Source organism: Mobula birostris, chromosome 10 (genome assembly GCF_030028105.1).
Source record: "Mobula birostris isolate sMobBir1 chromosome 10, sMobBir1.hap1, whole genome shotgun sequence".
Taxonomy (NCBI): Eukaryota; Metazoa; Chordata; class Chondrichthyes; order Myliobatiformes; family Myliobatidae; genus Mobula; species Mobula birostris.
The window spans coordinates 127164117-127187739 of NC_092379.1; the positions used below are offsets into that span (position 1 = coordinate 127164117).

The 23623-nt window shown below is 43.0% G+C and overlaps 1 protein-coding gene across 1 annotated transcript in view; it reads right to left on the reverse strand.

Moving 5' to 3' along the window:
- nalf2 (NALCN channel auxiliary factor 2) overlaps window positions 1-20794 on the reverse strand; it is a 479744-nt gene extending 458950 nt beyond the window's left edge. The window contains exon 1 of the mRNA XM_072269771.1: window positions 20153-20794. Within this exon, the coding sequence (XP_072125872.1) occupies window positions 20153-20794 (642 nt within the window). The remainder of the gene's footprint in view (window positions 1-20152) is intronic.
- Between the last annotated feature and the right edge of the window lie 2829 nt (window positions 20795-23623).

Here is a 23623-nt window from a genome sequence, read left to right on the forward strand (position 1 = left end):
ACCCCATACTTTGATGATAAATTTACTTTGAACTTTGAACCTATTAACCCATTCATCTTTGGAACATGGGAGAAAACCAGAACAACTGGAGAAAATTCACGTGGTCATAGGGAGAACGTACAGACTCCTCGCGATCAGTGGTGGGAATTGAACCTGTGTCGCTGGTGCAGTGATAGCATTACAATAATTACTATGCTACCGTACGTCATTCCCAAGTGGTCTTCTGGTATTCCTCCCTTGAGTTCTGAACATGTTTCCTTTCACTGTACTGTGGCTCCCAGCCTCAGATCCTGTACAGACATAGGCTGAATCAATACTATTACCAGACCCACCCCCTCCCAACTATATTTTCCATCTTCCAGTTCCCGACATCATTATAACCACTATCTGGCCACATTGGACTTGGAAACAGCTGGAATAGGATTAGTCAGAAAGCTGTTGCAAAGTCTAGAGTATAACAGGGGACTAACTACTAACAGCTACCTGCAGACACACAGAACAAAACACACCCAGATCCCTCCAAGCCATATTCTGATATATTTTTTTTTAATCAGCCTTCTCTCTTATTTTTTATCATATTGATTGGTACTCTCCCTTTCCATAAACTATTTGTCTCTTTTTAAAAAATATTTTATTTATGATTTTCTATAAACTACAGCGTAGAAGAAAAAACAATCAATAGTGTGAATAGAAGGATCATTGCAATACAGACAAAAATAGCAATAATACATGTCTTAACAAATGAGCAAGTCACCCGTATTAAAAATGAAAAATTAGAAAGGAAAGCACCCAACCCACCCACTATCCAACTCCAAGCCAACCATTATATTATAAGTATAAATATTTGAAAGGACAATTGAGATAAACTTTTATCACCCCAGAACTATATATTGTAGTTTTATTTGTCTCTTGAGGCAACACACACAGCATCTGCAGATTTCCTCGTATTTGTCTCTTGAACACAATTATTCAGAGATACAGCATAGAATGGACCCGTTCGGCCCTGTGAGCCACACCCGCCCAGCAACCCACTGACTTAACCTTAGCTCAATCACAGGACAATTTACAATGACCAATTAACCTACCAACCAGCATGTCTTTGGACTGTGAGAGGAAACTAGCCATGCACAAGGGAAGGAACGTACAAACTTGCTTACAGGGGATGCCGGAACTGAACTTCGAACTTTGACGCCCCGGACTGTAATAGCATCACGCTTATCACTATGCTACTGAGGCGCCCATTTACATATTTATGTTATTCAACAATATTTCTGTGTCTCTTTATAAACCTGAGGCCTACCAAGTCTTCCTACAGCCAAACATAAAATCATACAAATTAGGAGCCACTCAGTCCCTCAAGCCCGCTTCTTCATTCAACAAAATCACGTTTGACCTGTCTATGACATGAAGTACCCTTTGTGTCTATCCAGGTATTCTCCTATCCCATTGCTTATCAAGAATCTGTCACCATGCCTTAAACTTGTGCAATGACTATTTTGGTCAGCATCTGAGCTCCAATGAATCAAGATCCTCTGAAAGGAAATATGAGTCACGTCATCTCTATGTTTAATAGATGACTCTTTATTTTTAAATCCATTGATCCCGAGTTCCTATCCACATCCACAAGGTCAGGATCCTGCAGTCACACCACCGCTCACTCTTCTATCTCCAGCGAATAAAAATCCAGCCTTTCCTCAGAAGACAACCCACCCATTCAAGCATCAGTCTTGCAAACTTTCTCTGAACTACTTTCAATGCATCTATATCCTATTTCAATCAGCAGGCAATATTGTACATGGTTGAAAACAATTTGCTGGCCGAATTCACTGAGTCAAGTGGTGTCTATGGAGGCAAAGAGATGGTTGTCACTTTGGGTCGAGACCCAGCAATGGTCTGATATTCTGTACTTAATAAAGTGGCCACTGAGTGCATGCTGATAGACTTCTGCTGCTGTAGCCCATCCACTTCAAGGTTCGATGTGTTACACATTCAGAGATGTTCTTCAGCTTTAGCCCTTCATGGCCTCTTCAGAACTTCTCTATTTGTCTTTGCATCATCAGCATTCTTAGCGACCATACTTTTTTTTTTGCATTTTCCTTGATATTCATTGCAAGAAGTTGAGGTCCCAGCATGGATTACATTTTGCCAACCACATGAAAAGCCTGCTGTTTCATGTGCACTTCAGTTGGAAAAGTCAGTGAGGACTGAGCCTCATGCAACTAATTATACTCCAATGTGAATATCAATGCACCATCCCACATACCCCAAAGTTGATTTTTAAGTTTCAGTGTTCTATTGTCAAATTTTGTCATAGATTTCTTTCACATTTTGTAGACAGAGCTACAAAGTAAGGGGCTAATCAGGTCAGTACCATAGCAACATTTAAAAGCCATCTAGTTAAGTATACGGATCAGAGAGATTTAGAGAGCTATGGGGCAAACATGGGCAGATGGGACTAGCTATCACCATCCATATCATGCCTTCTCCTTGCCACTACCATAAGGTTGGAGGTACAGGATCCTTAGATGTCCCACACCACCAGGTTCAAGTACAACTATTACCCTACAACCGTTAGGGTCCCGATTCATTGTGGATAATTTCATCCACCACTGCTCTCAACTGATTCTGTGACTCACATTCAAGGACTCTTTACAATTCATGCTGTCAGCATTATTTTTATTTATAAAGTTTGTCTTCTTTTGCGCATTGGTGCTGCTCAGTATTTGTTCATTTATAGTTTTTTTTGTAAAACTCTATTGTATTTATTCCCTGTAAGTACTTAGATAATACATTTACTTTGAACTTTGATCTTTGAGCTCTCTGAAAAATACAGACAAGCTGGGCCGAAGAGCCTGTCACACAAAACTGCTTCTGTCAGAGGCCAGTGATTCTCAGGAGTTCTCTGATCTTGTGACTGGTGCAGGTCAGGACACTAGACAGATCTGAGGTGGTGATGGTTAAATATTTGAAAGATCTAACAAGCACAGAAGAGGAGTTAAGACCACCGTAGACCAACAATGGTCAAATTGAACGATGGGCAAAGCTAGAAGGGCTGAGTGGCCTATTCCTGGTCCTATTTTCGTGTGACCTTATACTTTGCAAAATAGGCTGTGCGTCACTGAATACGCAGAAATTTGGAGAGAGGTTATAAAATCTATCATAAAAGCAAATTTGCATCTGATCACATAATACATTTCAAAACTTGCATGCTTAACTAACTGAACTCTCTAACATCAAGTTGAATTATCATTAAGTGTTATTGCTTAATACAGGTTACTAGCAAGATATATCCCTGATCAATACCAATTCCCAGCTGTTCACTTCTATAACATAATGATGCTTGGCCTACAAATTTGACTTCTAAGGATCAGCCATGTAATGCTGTATTTTCCTGAATGTAGAACAGCGCCTGCTTGATATCAAACCAAATCATTGGTCATGTCTTTCATTAAATTGCCTGCTATCTTATTTTCATGGCTACAGATCTAAACATCACCTTGAAAATCTGGGAATGAGGCAGCGTCATGTTGGAAGTGAGACAGTCCAACATAATCTCAATGGAGATGTGTTTAGTTACATAACCCATCTTAATGCACAATAATGGGAGAGAACTACAATAAGTAAATATATGGAGAAAGTGATAACATAAATTGAGTTCTGTGTTGTAGACTTCACCCCTAGAATAGCAGATGGCTGTGATTGCATTGAGAGGCTCATGCACACAGGATTTGCGGTCTCTCTAGAGTGCATTCTGCGTATAAATCCCATACAAATCTAGGAAGCATAGGGTGTCCTAAAAAGACTGCAAGAAATTTTATATCTTGTTTTCTATTTAAAAAAACACACACACACACAATGGGCTAAATACCATATTCCTATGCCTTATGTTCACATGTTCAGCAACCCAGTGGTCAATCAGTGACTCAGGACCCCCTTCATCATTTCACCTTCCACCCTTAACCCATGATTTGATGGAGAAGGGGTGAGGAGGAAAGATATTCTTTCTGCACAAGTCACAAGCCAGAAGAAACAGATAGTTGAGAAGGTCAAAAGCAGGATGCGGCATTACAAAATAAACTCACTAACCTCACCTTGGAGAGCAATAACAGCACCAGCCTCAGTCAATGATTGATTCCTCACACTTCCTTTCGATAAACAACTGCCTCTACCATTCAGGCTTACACCTAATACCTTCTCATACATTTTCTCTTCCAGATGCACACCTCACTCCTATTTCAGACAGCCATTCCACCACAAGAGCCATGACAACCGAACACATTGAATGATGCTCACAGCAATATCTCTTCCTCATCTTTAATGCTCAGGGAACAGAATGAAGGGAGCCAAGTGAGTTTCTGTTGGCTAGCAATAGGATGTTGGACATTGCTTTTGGCGAGACTGAAGCTACTAACAACGTTCATATCTTCACATCCAGCCTTCCACTTCACATCCCGTTCACCCCAAGTTTTCTGCTGATTTACATGCTACATCTATCACAACTTGGCAGTTAAGTTGAGGAACTTCTAGTCAAACTGTGCCACACACCACAACCTTATCTTCCCAGTTCTGTCGCCTTTCCCTCAAATACCACCCCCACCCCACCCTCATCAATACACACACACACACACACACACACACACACACACACACACACACATTCTCCTGCCTTCTCCCCAATAACCTTTGATGCTGTTAGTAATGAAGTATTTATCAAACTCCACTCTAAAGATATCTAATGACTCGGCCTCCACAAACATCTGTGACAATGAATTCCACAAACTCGCCACTATCTGGCTAAAGAAATCCATCCTCTTCTCTATTCTGAGGCTGTGCCCTTTGGTCCTACACTCAGACTATGGCTCCCATTCTCACCTTTTCAATGGAGTCCAGAACTAGTAGCTCTGCTGTCTCAAGTCTTCACACACCCTTCCCTCCTTGCTTCATCTGCCTCTCAGTAACAATTCTCTCTCTCTCTCATGTGCTCTCTCTCTCTCTCTCTCTCTATATCAATCTATCTACCTCTATCTATCACTCACCAACCACTGTTCCCCAGCTCCATCCTTGAACCTCTCCACTACCTAGCACTAACCTGCCTATCATTATTCTACCGCTCCTTGATCTACCAATCGCAATGGGCTCCTCTACCAGCTCTGCCCTCCTCCACTTTATACTGGCCATTTCCCTTCTCCACTCAGTCCTAATGCAGGTTTGCAACTTGAAACATCAACAATGCCTCTCCCTACCCCCACCAATGATGCTTGACTCATTGAATTCCTCCAGCAGATTATCTGTTGTTCTAGATCCCTGCAGTCTCTTGTGTCTCCACAACTGCAGCCCTTTGCACGGTAAAGCAGCAGTTAGTACAGCACTATTATAGTTTTTGATCAAAGTTAAGAGTTCAATTCTGACGTCATCTGAATTGAACTGAATTGACTTTATTACTTACGTCCTTCACATACGTGAGGAGTAAAAATCTTTTGGTTACACCTCTGTCAAAATTTGCGTTTGTAAGCAGTCTGAATGTCTCCTCCTTGGAACGCATGGGTTTTCTCTGAATAATCCAGTTTCCTGCCACAGTCCAAACTTGTACTGGTTGGCAGGTTAGTTGGTCCTTGTAAATGGTTTGTTTGCAGTTAAAGCAGGGGTTGCTGGGCACTGCAACTCAAAGGGCTGGAAAGGTCTGTCCTGGGTTGTGTCTCTAAATAAATAAATGAATCAATATTTTTTGACCTGGGTCCTGTAAACAAGGCAGGCAGTGAAGAGCAGCAGGAAAGTAATCAAAGTGAGTTCAAAGCACTCATCGACGACTGCATTGGCGCTGCTTCCTGCACGCATGCAGAACTCGTTGACTTTATTAACTTTGCCTCCAACTTTCACCCTGCCCTCAAGTTTACCTGGTCCATTTCCGACACCTCCCTCCCCTTTCTAGATCTTTCTGTCTCTGTCTCTGGAGACAGCTTATCCACTGCTGATGTCTACTATAAGCCTACTGACTCTCACAGCTATCTGGACTATTCCTCTTCTCACCCTGTCTCTTGCAAAAACGCCATCCCCTTCTCGCAATTCCTCCGTCTCCGCTGCATCTGCTCTCAGGATGAGGCTTTTCATTCCAGGACGAGGGAGATGTCTTCCTTTTTTAAAGAAAGGGGCTTCCCTTCCTCCATTATCAACTCTGCTCTTAAACGCATCTCCCCCATTTCACGTACATCTGCTCTCACTCCATCCTCCCGCCACCCCACTAGGAATAGGGTTCCCCTGGTCCTCACCTACCACCCCACCAGCCTCCAGGTCCAACATATTATTCTCCGTAACTTCCGCCACCTCCAACGGGATCCCACCACTAAGCACATCTTTCCCTCCCCTCCTCTCTCTGCATTCCGCAGGGATCGCTCCCTACACAACTCCCTTGTCCATTCGTCCCCTCCATCCCTCCCCACTGATCTCCCTCCTGGCACTTATCCGTGTAAGCGGAACAAGTGCTACACATGCCCTTACACTTCCTCCCTTACCACCATTTAGGGCCCCAAACAGTCCTTCCAGGTGAGGCAACACTTCACCTGTGAGTCGACTGGGGTGATATACTGCGTCCGGTGCTCCCGATGTGGCCTTTTATATATTGGCGAGACCCGGCGCAGACTGGGAGACCGCTTTGCTGAACATCTACGCTCTGTCCGCCAGAGAAAGCAGGATCTCCCAGTGGCCACACATTTTAATTCCACATCCCATTCCCATTCTGACATGTCTATCCACGGCCTCCTCTACTGTAAAGATGAAGCCACACTCAGGTTGGACGAACAACACCTTATATTCCGTCTGGGTAGCCTCCAACCTGATGGCATTAAAATCGACTTCTCTAACTTCCGCTAAGGCCCCACCTCCCCCTCATACCCCATCTGTTACTTATTTTTATGCACACATTCTTTCTCTCACTCTCCTTTTTCTCCCTCTGTCCCTCTGAATATACCTCTTGCCCATCCTCTGGGTCCCCCCCCCCTTGTCTTTCTTCCTGGACCTCCTGTCCCATGATCCTCTCGTATCCCCTTTTGCCTATCATCTGTCCAGCTCTTGGCTCCATCCCTCCCCCTCCTGTCTTCTCCTATCATTTTGGATCTCCCCCTCCCCCTCCAACTTTCAAATCCCTTACTCACTCTTCCTTCAGTTAGTTCTGACGAAGGGTCTTGGCCTGAAACGTCGACTGCACCTCTTCCTACAGATGCTGCTTGTCTTGCTGCGTTCACCAGCAACTTTGATGTGTGTTGCTTGAATTTCCAGCATCTGCAGAATTCCTGTTGTTTGAGTTCAGAGCACCACTGTTTCAAAACCTCATCAACAGTTTGGGTATTGATTCACAATGTAATCTAAAACTTTGGGAACACCATTTCTGAGGGGCTCAAAGTCCAGAGTGAGGGGATAAAAAAAATAGATCAGATAAAAACTATGGACGGCACAAAGCACAGTAGTTAGCACAACGCCAGCGACCTGGTATCTGTAAGGAATGTGTCTGTTAACTCAGTGACCACATGGTTTTTTTCTGAGTGATCCAATTTCTTCCACTTTCTTTAGAAACGTATAAAATTCTAAAGGGATTGGACAGGCTAGATGCAGGAAGATTGTTCCCGATGTTGGGGAAGTCCAGAATGAGGGGTCACAGTTTAAGGATAAAGGGGAAGCCTTTTAGGACCGAGATGAGGAAAAACTTCTTCACACAGAGAGTGGTGAATCTGTGGAATTCTCTGCCATAGGAAACAGTTGAGGCCAGTTCATTGGCTATATGTAAGAGGGAGTTAGATATGGCCCTTGTGGCTAAAGGGATCAGGAGGTATGGAGAGAAGGCAGGTACAGGGTTCTGAGTTGGGTGATCAGCCATGATCATACTGAATGGTGGTGCAGGCTCAAAGGGCCAAATGGCCTACTCCTGCACCTATTTTCTATGTTTCTATGTTTCCCTCATTCCAAAGACGTATGGGTTACCAGGCTAGCTGGTCACATGGGTGTAACGGGACTGTGTGGACTTGTTGGGCGTAAGGGCCTGTTACCATGCTGTATCTGGAAATAAATAAAAAACAAATTTCCCTCTGTTGGAGTGGATGTTGTGGTCTGCATTGACAAGGGGTGTGCAGCAGTCCAGCACTAAGCCCAACACAGCGCCTGCCACCGTGTTTTGAGCAGAATTTAGTAATCACCCAGCACAGTTGCATTGGCTAACACTTGTTACACACACACACCAGGACTCAGCTGAGAAGCAGCTTCCAATGAAGCCCACGGCAACAGCGAAGAACTGCGTGCTATCTACAGAGGATGATCACAGTGCTGCGGGCAAGTCTGGGCAAATGAGAAGCGCAGTGTGAAAAGGGACTTGCAGACTCTTACATCCATCTAGCAATCTTTCCTCTGACTAATGCAGGTAGAAGGAGCAAGACTGCATATTCCATCTGGGAGCAGTCTCTCATCTAACAGCATGAACATCGATTTATCTAACTTCAGGTAAGCACCTCTCCCTGTTTCCCAGCCACTGCCCACTTCTTTTTTGTTTTCTTTCCCCATTCTGGTGATCCTTCTCCTCCCCCATCCTCACCCAGCCCATCATCTTCCTCCTTCCCTTTAGTCTCCTGTCAGTTTCCCTATTTTTCAACCCTTTACATCCTTCATCTATCAGCCCCCAGGTCCTCATAACATCCCCTCTCCCCCACCCACACAACTTCCTGCACAGCTGGTCTCACAAACAAGAGAATATCTGCGGATGTTACAAATCCGAGGAAAACACACACAAAATACTGGAGGAGCCCAGCAGGCCAGGCAGCAGATGTGGAAAAAAAGTACAGGTGATGTGAAGGGTTTTGGCCTGAAATGTCGACTGTACTTTTTTCCACTATGCTGCCTGGCCTGCTGAGTTCCTCCAGCATTTTGTGTGTGTTTCTCACCTATCATATGCCAGTTTGTACTTCTTCTATGCCCTCCTTCTTATTTTGCCTTCTGCATCTCTAATACTGATATAAGATCTTGGTCAAAAACATTATCTATATATTTCCCTCCATAGAACCTATCTGACCTGCTGAGTTCCTCCAGCATTTTATGTGTAATGCTGAGGAATGCTCAGCTACCACTCCAGAAAAGTGACAGTATCTCCAGGAAGCATTAAATGTTGTCCTCCCTCGGAAGAATCATTGTCCCCCTACCTTTGCCGTGCCATAAGCACATTAGCTATTGTTTGTCAATTGTCCACATCAGGATGGTGCCTCTCATGCCCAGACCATGTAGTCTATAACTGATCCCTCTCACTGCAGATGGTTCTCCCCCAGAACTATCTGCAGTCTGCTTCACTTCTCGACAGTCATCACACGAAAGACACTGTGGCTGTACTGTACAGGGGCATTGTGGAACTGTATGGGGAGTTAAAACAAAAATTGTGACAGCATTTTAGAGTTTGATTTAATTTATAATTTTGTTTTGTTAAGCTTATTTTGTAGTGCTCTTTATTCTTCCATTGGAGAGGTGTGCGAGGTGCCCTCAAGACCGAGACCAAGACAGAATGGGTGTGGATCTGTTCAGTGTGGTGGGACAGATGACCCTGAAGAGAGTGCAGCATAAGAAGGATATGGTGGCAGTGGATCTGATTGTCGGGTGGGAAGGCTGACTGCTCTGAAGCCACAGGCATGATTGCAGGATGGTACATGGATCAGGAAGATTATAGAGGAGGAAGGGAGAAAAGTCAGAGGTCCTAGCCTAAATAAATAAAGGCTGATTAGACAGATTTGGGAATCGGATGAAAAATTCAAGGATCAAAGGTTGTAATCTCTACTATTCCGTTTGCACTATGTCCTGGTAAGTACAGAAATGGAAGCATACCGTGGCCTGCTCCATGGCTGGAGAGATGGAGCAGAGGATTTGGATCCTTACGTTACACATCCTTGGGAAGGTGAAAATCCTGTAAGCCAAATAGGTTGAGTCTCAACAGAACCAAGATCAATTGACTCATTGCAACTACACACATAAAATATTGGACGAACTGAGCATCCAAGGAGAAGAGTAGCGGTTTTGGGCCATGACTCCTTGATTGTTTCTTCCGCCAATGGATGCCGCCTGACCTGCTGAGCTCCTTCAGCATTTTGTGCCTGTTACTACGGATTTCCAGTGGAATCTCAGGTGTTTAGTCTCATTGGAAAATGTCCTAGTGTCAATGGCTAAGAATTGAACGATCTTAGCAAGTGAATAGGAACCTGAGAGTAGTTTTAGTTGAGAGAGAGTCGGAGCTTGATAAATAGTCAGGGATAAATTGTTGTACTTTGGAAGACATGGAAACAAAGGCTCAAAAAGGGAAACAAACAATTTTAACTTAAAGGACAAATAGAAGTTCAAGATTGTTGGTTATAGGGTTTTACACAAAGAAGCACTGTACGTAACACAGTGGTGTGGGTAACAATATTTACTCAAAACTTTTAGCTCTGGTAGAAAATACTGCTTAGAGATATTAAAATATGGATTAAATTAAGGAACCAAAAATAGGGCAGTTGCATGTCCATCTATGTGTTATAAGACCATAAGGCATAGGAGCAGAATTAGGCTATTCAACCCATCGAACCTGCTCCTCCATTCCATCATAGCTGATTTATTATCCCTCTCAACCCTATTCGCCCGCCTTCTCCCCATAACCTTTGTCGCCCTTACTAATCAAGAACCTAACTGTTTCTTTAAATATACCCAATGACTTGGCTTCCACATCCGTCTGTGACAATGAATTCCATAGATTCACTACCCTCTGGCTTAAGAAATTCCTCCTCATAGAGATTTAAAACATACAGTACAGAAACAGGCCCTTCAGCCCATCTAGTGCACGCCAAACCATTTAAACTGCCTACTCCCATCAACCTGCACCTCATCTCTGTTTTAAAGGAAGATCCCTCAATCCTGAGATTGTAACCTCTGGCCCTAGACTCCCCTACTGTAGGAAACATCCTCTCCACATCCACTCTGTCCAGACCTTTCAATATTCAATAGTTTTCAAAAAGATTTTCCCTCATTCTGAACTTCTTGTAGGCCATGACAAGTTCATAGAGAGATGCAGAAGCAAATATATAGAAAGAGGTTCTGAGATATACCAAAAAAAAACAATAATTAGAAGTATGGCTAATCTAGCTGGGACAGAAATGGTGAGAAAATGTATCATGGGGGTAGAGCTCTTAAGGAGCAATGAAGAAAATTCTTTGAATTAGTCGCAAACAACAGGAATTCTGCAGATGCTGGAAATTCAAGCAACACACATTAAAGTTGCTGGTGAACGCAGCAGGCCAAGCAGCATCTGTAGGAAGAGGTGCAGTCGACGTTTCAGGCCGAGACCCTTCGTCAGGACTAACTGAAGGAAGAGTGAGTAAGGGATTTGAAAGTTGGAGGGGGAAGGGGAAGATCCAAAATGATAGGAGAAGACAGGAGGGGGAGGGATAGAGCCAAGAGCTGGACAGGTGATTGGCAAAAGGGGATACGAGAGGATCATGGGACAGGAGGTCCAGGAAGAAAGACAGGGGTGGGGGGGGACCCAGAGGATGGGCAAGAGGTATATTCAGAGGGATAGAGGGAGAAAAAGGAGAGTGAGAGAAAGAATGTGTGCATAAAAATAAGTAACAGATGGGGTACGAGGGGGAGGAGGGGCCTTAGCGGAAGTTAGAGAAGTCGATTTTAATGCCATCAGGTTGGAGGCTACCCAGACGGAATATAAGGTGTTGTTCCTCCAACCTGAGTGTGGCTTCATCTTTACAGTAGAGGAGGCCGTGGATAGACATGTCAGAATGGGAATGGGATGTGGAATTAAAATGTGTGGCCACTGGGAGATCCTGCTTTCTCTGGCGGACAGAGCGTAGATGTTCAGCAAAGCGGTCTCCCAGTCTGCGTCGGGTCTCGCCAATATATAAAAGGCCACATCGGGAGCACCGGACGCAGTATATCACCCCAGTCGACTCACAGGTGAAGTGTTGCCTCACCTGGAAGGACTGTTTGGGGCCCTGAATGGTGATAAGGGAGGAAGTGTAAGGGCATGTGTAGCACTTGTTCCGCTTACACGGATAAGTGCCAGGAGGGAGATCAGTGGGGAGGGATGGGGGGGACGAATGGACAAGGGAGTTGCGTAGGGAGCGATCCCTGCGGAATGCAGAGAGAGGGGGGGAGGGAAAGATGTGCTTAGTGGTGGGATCCCGTTGGAGGTGGCGGAAGTTACGGAGAATAATATGTTGGACCCGGAGGCTGGTGGGGTGGTAGGTGAGGACCAGGGGAACCCTATTCCTAGTGGGGTAGCATCAGTAGAAGAGTACTTGCGTGGTCTTCAGTTAGATTTAGCATAGTTGTAGAAGAACAGATCAGTTGGTAAACAGTAAAAGTTCTTATTTGGAGTCAGGAAACTTTACGAGGCTGTAATGTGACAAGCTGATCTAGAAATATCTTGTTGAAGGCAAACCAATCTCTGTGGGAGGCATTCAAAGGGGAGATGGTGAAGAGTTGTGCACTAATGTCACCAGTAAAAATGATGATGAGTTTTTCTAGTAAGGTGTACTTGAGAGGATAAAAAAAAAATGAAGTTTATGTCAGGAACTGAGAGTGCAAATCCGCAAAACCCTAGGAGATTATAAAATGTGCCAGGGTGAAATTCAATAGGGAGTTAGCAAGCAAAGAGAATGCACAAAAAAAGCCTGGAAAAATAAATCGAAGAATCAAGGTAAAGTGAATAATAAAGAGACATGTTTATCATAAACTGAAAATAAAACCTGATTGTGAGGCAAAAAAAGGGAATATTCTGCTTGAACAGTTTGCATTACTTGACAGATAAGGCAGCACAATACAAACATTGCAATTAAAGAGTAAGTCAATTACTAGAAAAAGGGAGGTATCAAAGAATTAAGAATCTTTAATAGTAAATCGCCAGGTCCAGATAAAATATACCTCCGGCTCTTAAGGGAAGGAATGGAAATCATAGCAATGGAGATGGACGAATATTTAGAAAATGTTTTGACGTAGAACAGTAATTATTATCTAGAAAGGGCCAAGTTAACAATGAGAATTAGCGTGATTTTGTTACGTGAAGGATGTGTCCAACTGATTTAAGTTTAAAATTCTGAGGTGTTTAAAAGGAGGCCTGAAAATGGCAATGTACTTGATGTGGTCTACGGGCATTTCATCTGGCCATTTGGCATGGTCCCAGATGATGGTATACATAAAGTAAAACCCATGGAATTCATGTGAAATAGCATGTAAATTTAGAATTATTTCAATCACAAATGGTAAAGGGTGATATTTCAAAGGTGTTTCAGAGATAAGAGTCAGATTTTGCAGGATAATCAGACTTATAGCTGAATTATCATCTGTTCATTGTATGATGAAAGGATTCAGAAATAATTGTATGAAATGTGATAAGAAAATTTGGACATACAATAAAAAATGTACATGGTGGTTGATAGCGAAAAAGATGCAGGTATTCGCTAGCTGTCCGTGAAATGGTCAAGTAGGAGAAAAGTGGCAGAAAGCACAGTGTAGAAAATGAAAAGTAATGCTCCTGGGGAGGGAAACAAGAAATAGACAGTAAATAATGGGATACTTCAAAGGAAAAAATAAATAATGGGATAATTCAAAGGAATAAAGTTCATCCTTGGAGGTAGCAGGGCAAGTTAGTCAAAGAAAGATAAGATCATAAGAATAGGAACCGAATTAGGACATTTGGCCCATCGAGTCTTCTCTGCCATTCCATCATGGCTGATTTATTATCCCTTTCAACCACATTCTCCTTCACCATCCTCTGGCTAAAGAAACTGTTCCTCATCTTTGATCTTGTATTCTGAGAATGAGACTGTGCCCTTTGGTCCTAGACTCTCCACTATAGGAAACATAAGAATGCAAGGGTAGGTACCAAGACAATAGATGCTTGCCTAATATAGTGAGGCTTGGAATATAAAAGCATAGTGGTTAGACTAGAACTATGCAAATAATGATCTGACCACAGTTAGAGGATCGCTTACAGTTCAGGTCATAGAAAAATGTGATTGCACCAAGGACACTATAGAATACATTTACAACGATGTTACGGATATATTGGTTGGGCTATTTGCTTATTCGAAAAGATTGCCTTGGAGAGTTATTTTTTTCAGAGCAGAATGCTTAAGGGGAGATTTATATAAAATTATGAGAGGTCTAAATACAGTGAAAGCAAGACTTACTCCTCAAAATAACTAATACATACATTCAAAGTTGTCGAGGGATGAGGGGAGAATTGAAGAAAAATGGACTTTCAAGGACTGTGACCCTACTGCCATCAGACCAAAAGGTAAAGAATGAAATTACTTGGAGCAACTTTTTTTTTTTTTAGAGAACATGAACAGGATAGGCCAAATGGAATCCTTCTGGGCTGTACATACCTCTGAATTTCTGATGATGAAATGATCTTTAGACATAGGGAAGGAAAGGACAGTAAGTGTGCTATATTTTACTTGGATGTGTTCTTCATGGACAATCCTGACAGAAAGCATTCCTCTTGTTGACCCCCACTGTCTTTTTCTCCTCCTCCTTCTCTCCTGCAGCTGCTAATTGACAGGGTTCTGCCCTCTTCATGTGAGTAATGGATCATGGAGCAGACTAACATGAATTGAAAGGCTCGTTCAGGACAGAGCAGGCAGCAGAAACGTCCCTCAGCAAGTCAGGGAAAGAGAGGCATTCTTCAGCTGGTTTTAGGTACAGAAGGCATGCTTCCCACAACCACAGCTCCTGTACCTAATAAAGTTGCCACTGAGTGTATGTTTGTGGTCTTTGACAGCTGTAGCCTATCCACTTCAAGGTTCGGCATGGTTTAAATTCAGAGGTGCTCTTCTGCACGCCACAGTTGTAACACGTGGTTATTTAAGCTACTGTCACCTTCCTGTCAGCTTAAACCAGTCTGGCCATTGTCCACTGTACTCTCTCATTAACAAGGCGCTTTCACTCACAGAACTCATTGAATGGTTCTGCCTTATCACACCATGCTGTAGAAAATATTGTACGTTGAAAATCCCAGATCAGCAGTTACTGGGATACACAAACCATTCTGTCAAGCACCAACGATCATTCCACAGTCAAAGTCACTTCGATTACATTTTCCTAAATTAATCACAGAATAAGACAGCACAGATCTGGGCCCCTTAGCTCAACAAGTCTACACTGACCATGGTGCCCACCCAGCTAGCCCCAATTTTCCTGTGTTCGGCCCACACCCCTCTAAGACCCACCCTTCCATGCAGCTAGCTAAGTGATGCTACAACCCTGACCACACTTTAAAATGACTTAACTCTCATTCTGAAAGGAAAAATGACAATCATTATATCAATACAAGCACATTTTACAATATCCGATGAAGTTAACTAAGCTCCATGGGATCATTTCATCACCTGTGCTCATCAGCTTAGGTCGTTCCATTTGTTCCTTGCTTGAGAACATCATGTATTTTTAGCCAGGTATTAATCAGAAACAGACTTAAAGCAAGAGTTTGATGATCACGATCAGTGTTTTGCATCTGTATCAATGTAAATCATGGTTTGGTAACACATTTGATTAATTAGGGACAAAATTTAATGACAATTTAAAGTGCTATGGGGCTATTAAAACAAAAATTTCAGGCCATCTTTATAGTTTCTTCCCCCAGCAGTTAATCTGATCAATCATTCTAGTTAGCTCCCACCCCCTCCGTGTATTGCCTCAGTCACTGCACTGCATTGTAAACACTTTAAACCACTTTTTATAATGCTGTTTACATTGCAAATACATACTGTATTTATGTATTTATGCACATTTCATTTAATATCTGTACTTTAACCTCTAAGTTTATTTTTATATCATTCTTTATTCTTATAATTGTTGCATGCTATTGTTTTCTGTTGTACATCGTGCCAATACACCACAGCAAATTCCTAATACATGTACATGTATGTAGCTGATCCTTGGATCTTGGCTTCTTTCCCATTCTGAAGTTTGGTCTAAACAACAACTGAACCTCTTGACCAGGCTGGCATGCTCTTGTGTATTGAGTTGCTGCCACACGAATGGCTATTTAGATATTTGCATTAACAAGCAGGTGTACAGGTGCACCTAGTAAAGTGGCCACTGAATGTATGTGTAGGTTATCCACCAGAATCTTCAGCAACATTGGCACTGGATGTACCTTTTTCATTGTTTTAGCTACCATTTGGTTTGCCAGTGACTCTTAGTGCAGTGCACTGTTGCAGAATAAAGACATCATGACTGCTGCCAGAGTGCTGGCCATAGACCCGTATTATTCACTGTCCTTAGTCACATTCCAGCTTGACGCTGAAGGAAAGCAGTCCTTTATTGCTCCACTGTCTGCTAGGGCTTGCATGCTGTGCACCGAAAGCAGTGTGTTTGCGATCAGTGTCACCATGGGAAAAAATATCTGCAGACACGTGAATGATCCTTGCCAGTTGGTTTCTGGCAAGAAGTAATAAAATGCATTCATTCTTCCTTAATGCAGGACATCACTGATCTTCCTTATCTAGTGGACACTTAGTGTGGGATGTTGCAAATATCTTCAAGGCTACCCTGAACGGAGTCAGGTTATTAAAGATTCATTGCTCCTGACACCTGGACAGCCTCTGCCAATGCAGTCCCTGCCCTGCATTAATGCTGCAGTTGTGACTGCAGCAGGTAGCAGACTGAAGCATAGATACCTCAGATACCGTTCTTTGCCGACGTTCAGGTAGGAGAAAATATTTCCAGACATCATGCTGCATGCAGCCTGACATTTCTCCTTGATACCCTCCCCTTCTTCTTTAAGAACTCTGCCCTAGTCCCAATGGCCCCTGCTAATTATGTAGAATGATTAACCAGAGATAGACACAAAAGCACATGCATGCTCTACTTGATACTCCTTCCACCTTTCATTTGGTTAAGTTCATCAGTCCAACATTTGAGTTCCTTATCTCTCATATATTGTCCAACTTCACTTTAAGTGTATCTACAATCAGCAGCCGCTTTATTCGGCACAGGAATGGTACCCAGTGAGGGCTTCTGCTGCTGCTGTGAATCCACTTCAAGTTTTGAAGTTTTCTACATTCAGAGATGCTCTCTTGCACTGTTGTAACACATGTTATTTGAGTTACTGTCACCTTCCTATCAGCTTGAACTAGTCTGACCATTCTCCTCTGACCTCTCTAATTAACAAGATATTTTTGCCCACAGAATAGCTTCTCATTTATTTATTTATTTATTTACATCATTCTCTGTAAACTCTAGAAACTGATGTGCATGAAAATGCCAGGAGATCTGCAGTTTCTGAGATACTCAAACCACCCCATCTGACACCAACAATCATTCCACAGTCAAAGTCAGCTAGTTCACATTTCGTCCCCATTCTGATGTTTGGTCTGAACAACAACTGCACCTCTTGACCATGTCTGCAGGCTTTTATGCATTGAGTTGCTGCCACATGATTGGCTGATTAGATATTTACATTAATGAGCAGGTGTACAAGTGTAACTAATAAAGTGAATAATGTGGCCACTGAGTGTATATGTGTGTATATTTATATAAAAGATTTCTTCATAATTCCTTGTTAAGTATCTTTGTGAACCATCTTATATTGACATTCAGTTATGTCCTCTCCCCAAGTGGAATCATTGTCTCCGCACTCTCTCTTATTAAAATCTCTCACCATGCCAAATCCCTCTAGAACACCACATTTCAGCCACCTTCCCTCTATGAATAGAGACACAGACTGTTCATCCTTGCCGGGTGTGTATCCCCTTGTATTGCCAGCCAAGCTGCACTTCAAGGGGAATCCCTACAAACATGCCTGCCTGGAATCAAATGTTCTGTGCAGAAGAACTAAGTTCAGCTGAAAGCTTTTCAGCACCTGGCACACAACCCCCTGTAGATTTCTGCAACTTCAATCAACTCAGAATTGCTCCAAACACATATGGAATCAAAAGGGCAGCCAAACGATTTGAGCTGGTAACAAACATGCAAGTCATTGGTGAGGCTCTAAAAAAAGTACTGGTTGACTTGGTGCGGAGGTATTTTAGTGAGAGGGGAGTGGATGGGGAAATAGGATCCAAAAGATGGTAAGCTACAGGAGCAGAATTAGGCTATTCAGTCTACATAGAACAACAGCACAATACAGACCCTTCGGTGCACAAAGTTAAATTACTCTAAGATCAATCTAATCCTTCCCTCCAATATAGCCCTCCATGTTTTTATCATTCATGTGCCTGTCTAAAAGTTTTGTAATTGGCATTAATATATCTGCCTCTACCACCACACCTGGCAGGGCATTCTACACACCCACCACTTTCTGTGTAAAGAACTTACCTTTGAGATCCCCATGATTGGCCATTTGATCATGGCAGATGTACTTACCATCTCACCCCAATTATCCTGCCTTCTCCCCATACTAATCAAGAAACTATTAACCTCTGCTTTAAATATACCCAAAGACTTAACAGCCATCTGTGGCAATGAATTCCACGGATTCATTTCCTTCTAGTTAAAGAAATCTCGTCTCATCTTTGTGCTAATTGTATGTCCTTATATTCTGGAGCTATGTCCTCTCATTGTACACTATTAGACACCCCCATTCCACATCCACTCTTTCTAGGCCTTTCAGTATCTGGTAGGTTTCAAAAAGATCTCTCCTCATTCTTGTAATCTCCAGCATGTACAGGCCCTGAGCCATCAAATACCTCTTGTAAATCTCGTCAAGATTCCCATCAATTCCAGAACATCCCTCCTTAGGCATGGCATTCAAAGCTGCTCATAAAGTGAGCCCGGCCATGCAAGTTTACCGGAAGGCATGAACTACAGCGTTGAACTCCAACGTAACAAAGATGGTGAAGAATCGACATTGGAAACTGATTAGCAACATCACAATCTATCTTTTCTTCATAGTTTTGTCAGGTGTTCAGTATTGGCTCACCAAAAGGATCCTACAGATCATTGTTTGGACATCTTGTGCTCTTGCACTGTACAGAACATGGATACTGCCACGCAAAGTGAATATGTATCAACCAGCTGAAAGAAACTTTACTCTTCTTTCCGCCACATGTTCCCCTGTTCAAGTTCTGCAAAGTCATTCATATCCTGAAAGTCTAGTAGCAGCAATTTCCAGTACAGATGATTACGGCCACTTAGCCTATTCTGTAACAAAACTAGTTTTAGATAAAACAGACCATCTGAGATGGGTGCTAATTAATGAAAGAAAAAAAAACAATAAAAATATAACTGATATCTTGAGTTTGCATTTTCCCAGTAATTTCAACTTTTAAAGAAATTATCTCCTCCATCTCAAAGGAGACACCAATACATTTTCTTCAGCTGTGTTCTAGAACCCATCTCTATTACATCTGCATGCAACACATTTCGTATTTCTCACAGCTGACATCACAAATCAGAAAAAAACAGTGCTTAAAAAGAAAGTTTCATAGCAACCTGTTCAGAACCAGCTCACAATCCATTTATGTTTTTATGTTCAGCGTTCATTGTTTTCATTGCTGCTTTTTAATCTGAGTCCTATTTGTGATGCTGGCAACCCAATAACTTGCCAACACTTTTCACACCATTCACTTTTTCTAAACATAATAATATGCCATCACGTTGAAAGCAACACAAACATTAGTGTTATACATTTGATAGGTTGCTCATGTGAAGGAGACAAACTTCATAAAAGTTAAATCAAAATAAACCTTTAGTAAAGATTGCTTGTTATCTATTCTTACTTTCAGCCTTTTCCATCTCTGTAACCATATTATAGGCATTTCTGTACAGAATTTGATTTCACATCTTATTTTTCCTACACACACAGACATACTCAAACCCTGAGAGTCGACCTTAAATAACATCTGTCACAGGCTGTCCTTTGCCCTCTTTCCCAGGATCTCATTCCAATGGAAAGTCTTTATCTTTCTCCCCAGGTATAATCCCTCCCCCTTCTCCCTTGTAAAATCCAAACTGGCTGCTACCTGCCTGTGACAGTTTCTGACTTTCCACTGTAAGGTGCTTTAGCTCTATCCTAAGATTTAGAAGCAAATTACAACAGTGGACAAAAAGACGTATCTTACTGCCCCAAAGATCCTACCATTTTACCTTAAAAGGCTAAATGTTAAATGAAGAAACGAACAACAGTTCAATATTTTAACCTTACCATACAGTCGCTTGGACAAGATCTGACCGAGTAGCCCGATTCCATGTACTTGCGTAGCAGTAGCTCGAATTCCTCAAATTTTTCCTGAGCATGTTGGTCCTCCATCTGATAAGCCCTGATACACTCGCTGCAGACAGACAGGGCCTCTCCATCATCTCTAATCCGCATATCCAAACTGCAGTTTAACCCATTCGGGTTGACATATTCTCGCAAAAGATCAGCAACGGTGTAAGAGTGGCAAAAAGAGAGCCTAAAATGACTGAAATAAGACCAGAGGCAAGCGCGTTCCAAACCCTTGGGAAATCGACAGACTGATTCCAAGTCTTCGACAGGTCCAGTCAAATTGGTTAGCGAGGGATCACAGTGACCGCTCCCCTGTCTCTGATCCCCCGCGTGTGATGTGGCCAGGTTACGACTCCCCGAGGGGTCACTCCAGATTCTCCCCGCCGTTTCCCCGCTCCTCAATCTCGCACCAGCACAAGTGCAAAAATAATCAGACAAGACCAGGGCGAAAATAAGCCGAGACGCTAAAGACATTGGCCATCTCTCTGCCCTCTGTGTATCGACGCAGGGTTTCTCGTTCGCTGTGGGTGCAAAACAGATTTTCAAGACGGCATTACACATCCAAGCACCCCTGATCATATTTTGGAGGGGGGAAAAAGGTGGGGAAATAGGGTGGCTTTCCAATTTCTCCTAATTCCCAATGTCACTTTTGCAGTATGGCTGTGTGGTGAGTTGCAAAAGAGGGGCGCAAATTGCCCCTCATCTCCTGGTCAAAAATAATCCATTGCATTTTGTTGGAGAATGCATCCTCCATCTGGACAAAAACAAAAAGGGAGATGTTTTTGGTAATTAAATAAATAAATAAATCCTCCTTCTCCCCTCTCTCTCTCTCTCTCTCCACTCCCACTATGGATAGACTCCCTTTTCTCCACCCCTCCCTTTCCCCAAATTGCAGGCTACCTGATAGATTTCAAAAAATGTCCAACGCGCACCCACTATTAGTGCGAGGAGCACGATCCTTTAGGAATACACCGCGATCATCGTTTTTTCTCCCCTCTGCCTGCCTCCGCCGGTGTCCTTGTCCTGATCCTGGGGTATCATCCTCGTGCTTTGACCCCTGTTGCTTTCTCCTCACTCGCTCTCTACTCTCTCTCTCTTTCCCTCCCCTCGGCCATCACTAACCCCCCCCCCCCCCCAACCTTCCAACCTCAAATTGTCGCCATCTTCAACGCGATGAGTACACCTTGAGATGTTTGGGTAGGTCCCGGCGCCTGCGCTCTGCTCGGACTCGGGGAAATTGACAGAGCCATTCAGAGAGAGCTGAACTGACTGAGCCATTCACTCGCAGTCATCTCTCTCTCGCTCTCTCTCTCTCTCTCTCTCTCTCTCTCCCTCCCTCCCTCCCTCCCTCTCTCTCTCTCTCCCTATCTTTATCTCTCTCTCTCACACACACATCCACCAGGCAGACACTCACATCATAACCCCCCCACGCAGACACATCCACACTTGCAATCTGCCTTTCTGTCTGTCTGTCTGTCTCTCTCTCTCTCTCTCTCTCTCTCTTCCCCTCTCACATTTTCAAGATCCACGTTTTATTTTAAAGTAAGGTTTAGCTCGGCAACAGTTGAGGACGATGGGGAAGTGGTGGCGGGGGGTATGAGAGGGGGTGGACGATGGAAGGAGGAGTGATGACAGAGAGAGATTTGTGTGAGCTTTCAGCACACGTCCGAGTAATTCCCCGCTTTATTCATATACATGAGAATTATTCTTCTACACACATAAGATAGATATGCGGGCAACATTAACTATGAGCAAGCGATTGGTCCAACAGAGCACCCACCGGGAACCCTTAAAATGGGCTAAAGGTCGACCGATAGATTGAAATACAGGTACAAGGCTACATATAATTGGGCTATGAATGCATATATAATATGGCAAAGGACCTGGTACACAGGAAGGTCCATATCTATGTGTTTTCTCGATCATTCACCGAAATCTCATTCAATGTGAAGTGGTTCTGAATGAAACTAATCATGCGCTGGGATTTATTTAAAGAGCGTTTTACAATATGTCAAAACAAGTTGTCTATGGATTTTTGGTGGATTTACATTTGCAATACAGAGCACAATTCTGGGTATTCTATTTTTAAAAGAAAAGTGAGGTGTGACCTCGAATTTATTGTCACCTCCCAAAAAAAATCCTCGCTCACAACTACATATCTAAATCTGTCCAGTTGGATTTCACACCCAGCATTGCACTGAAGTCACAAGTGAAATCCTCTGGGACTGTCACTGCTGCACATTTTCCTTTTTCATCTTTGCTTTCTCATAGTCTTTGACACAATTGATCGCACCATGTTCTTCCAGTGCCTCATCTGCATCATCCACTTTAGAGGTGCTCTGCTCTATTCTTACACCATCCAATGGGAGCTAAGCAAAGGCAGAAAAGGTTGTTTGTTCTGCACTTTCGGATTCCACAGGGATCGGTCACTAGCTTCTTCATCATCTCCACATTATCCCTTGGCAGCTGCATCTGAAGGTGTTGGACATATTTTATCCTACTCCAAGATCAATTTAACCCTTCCCTGCCACATACCCTTCCATTCTCTTTCATCCATGTGCTTACCTAAGAGTCTATTAAATGTCCCAGAAGTGTCTTTCCATCACCCCTACGTCTCTTGTCATCTAATACACCTCTATCAAGTCACCTCTCCACTGTTCCAAAGAAGAAAGCTCAAGCTCACTCAACTTTTCCTGATAAAACGTGTTCTCTAATCCAGGCAGCATCCTGGTAAATCTCCTCTGCACTCTCTCTAAAACTTCCACTTCCTTCCTTTCAACTACTGTTTTATAGAGCTGCAACATTACCTCATGGCTTTTGATCTCAGTCTCCTTATTAATGGAAACCCACGTAACATACGCCTTAACCACCCTATCAATTTGTGTGGCAAATTTGAGGGATCTAAGGACATGGACCCCAAGATTCCTCAGTTTCTCCACACTGCTAAGAACCTTGCTAGTTACCTTGTACTCTTCCTTCAAGTTTGACCTTCCAATGTGTATCTCTTCACACTTCTCCAGATTGAAATCCATCTTCCAGTTCTTAGACCACCTTTGCATCCTATCAATGTCCCATTGTACCCTATGATAACCTTATACAATATCCACAACACCTTCAACCTTCATGTCATCTGCACACTTAATTACTCACTCATCCACATGCTCATCTGAGTCATTTCTGAAAATCATAATGAGCAGGAGCCCAGAACAGATCATTGTAGAGCACCACTTATTGCAGACCTCCAGGTAGAACAAGTTCCGTCTACTACCACCCTCTGCCTTCTGTGCACAAGCCTTACAACAATCCATATACACCACATCCACTGCTCTACCTTCATCAATTTGTTTGGTTACTTCCTTGATGAAGTCAATCAGGCTCTTGAGACAAGCCCTTTCCCCACAAAGCAAT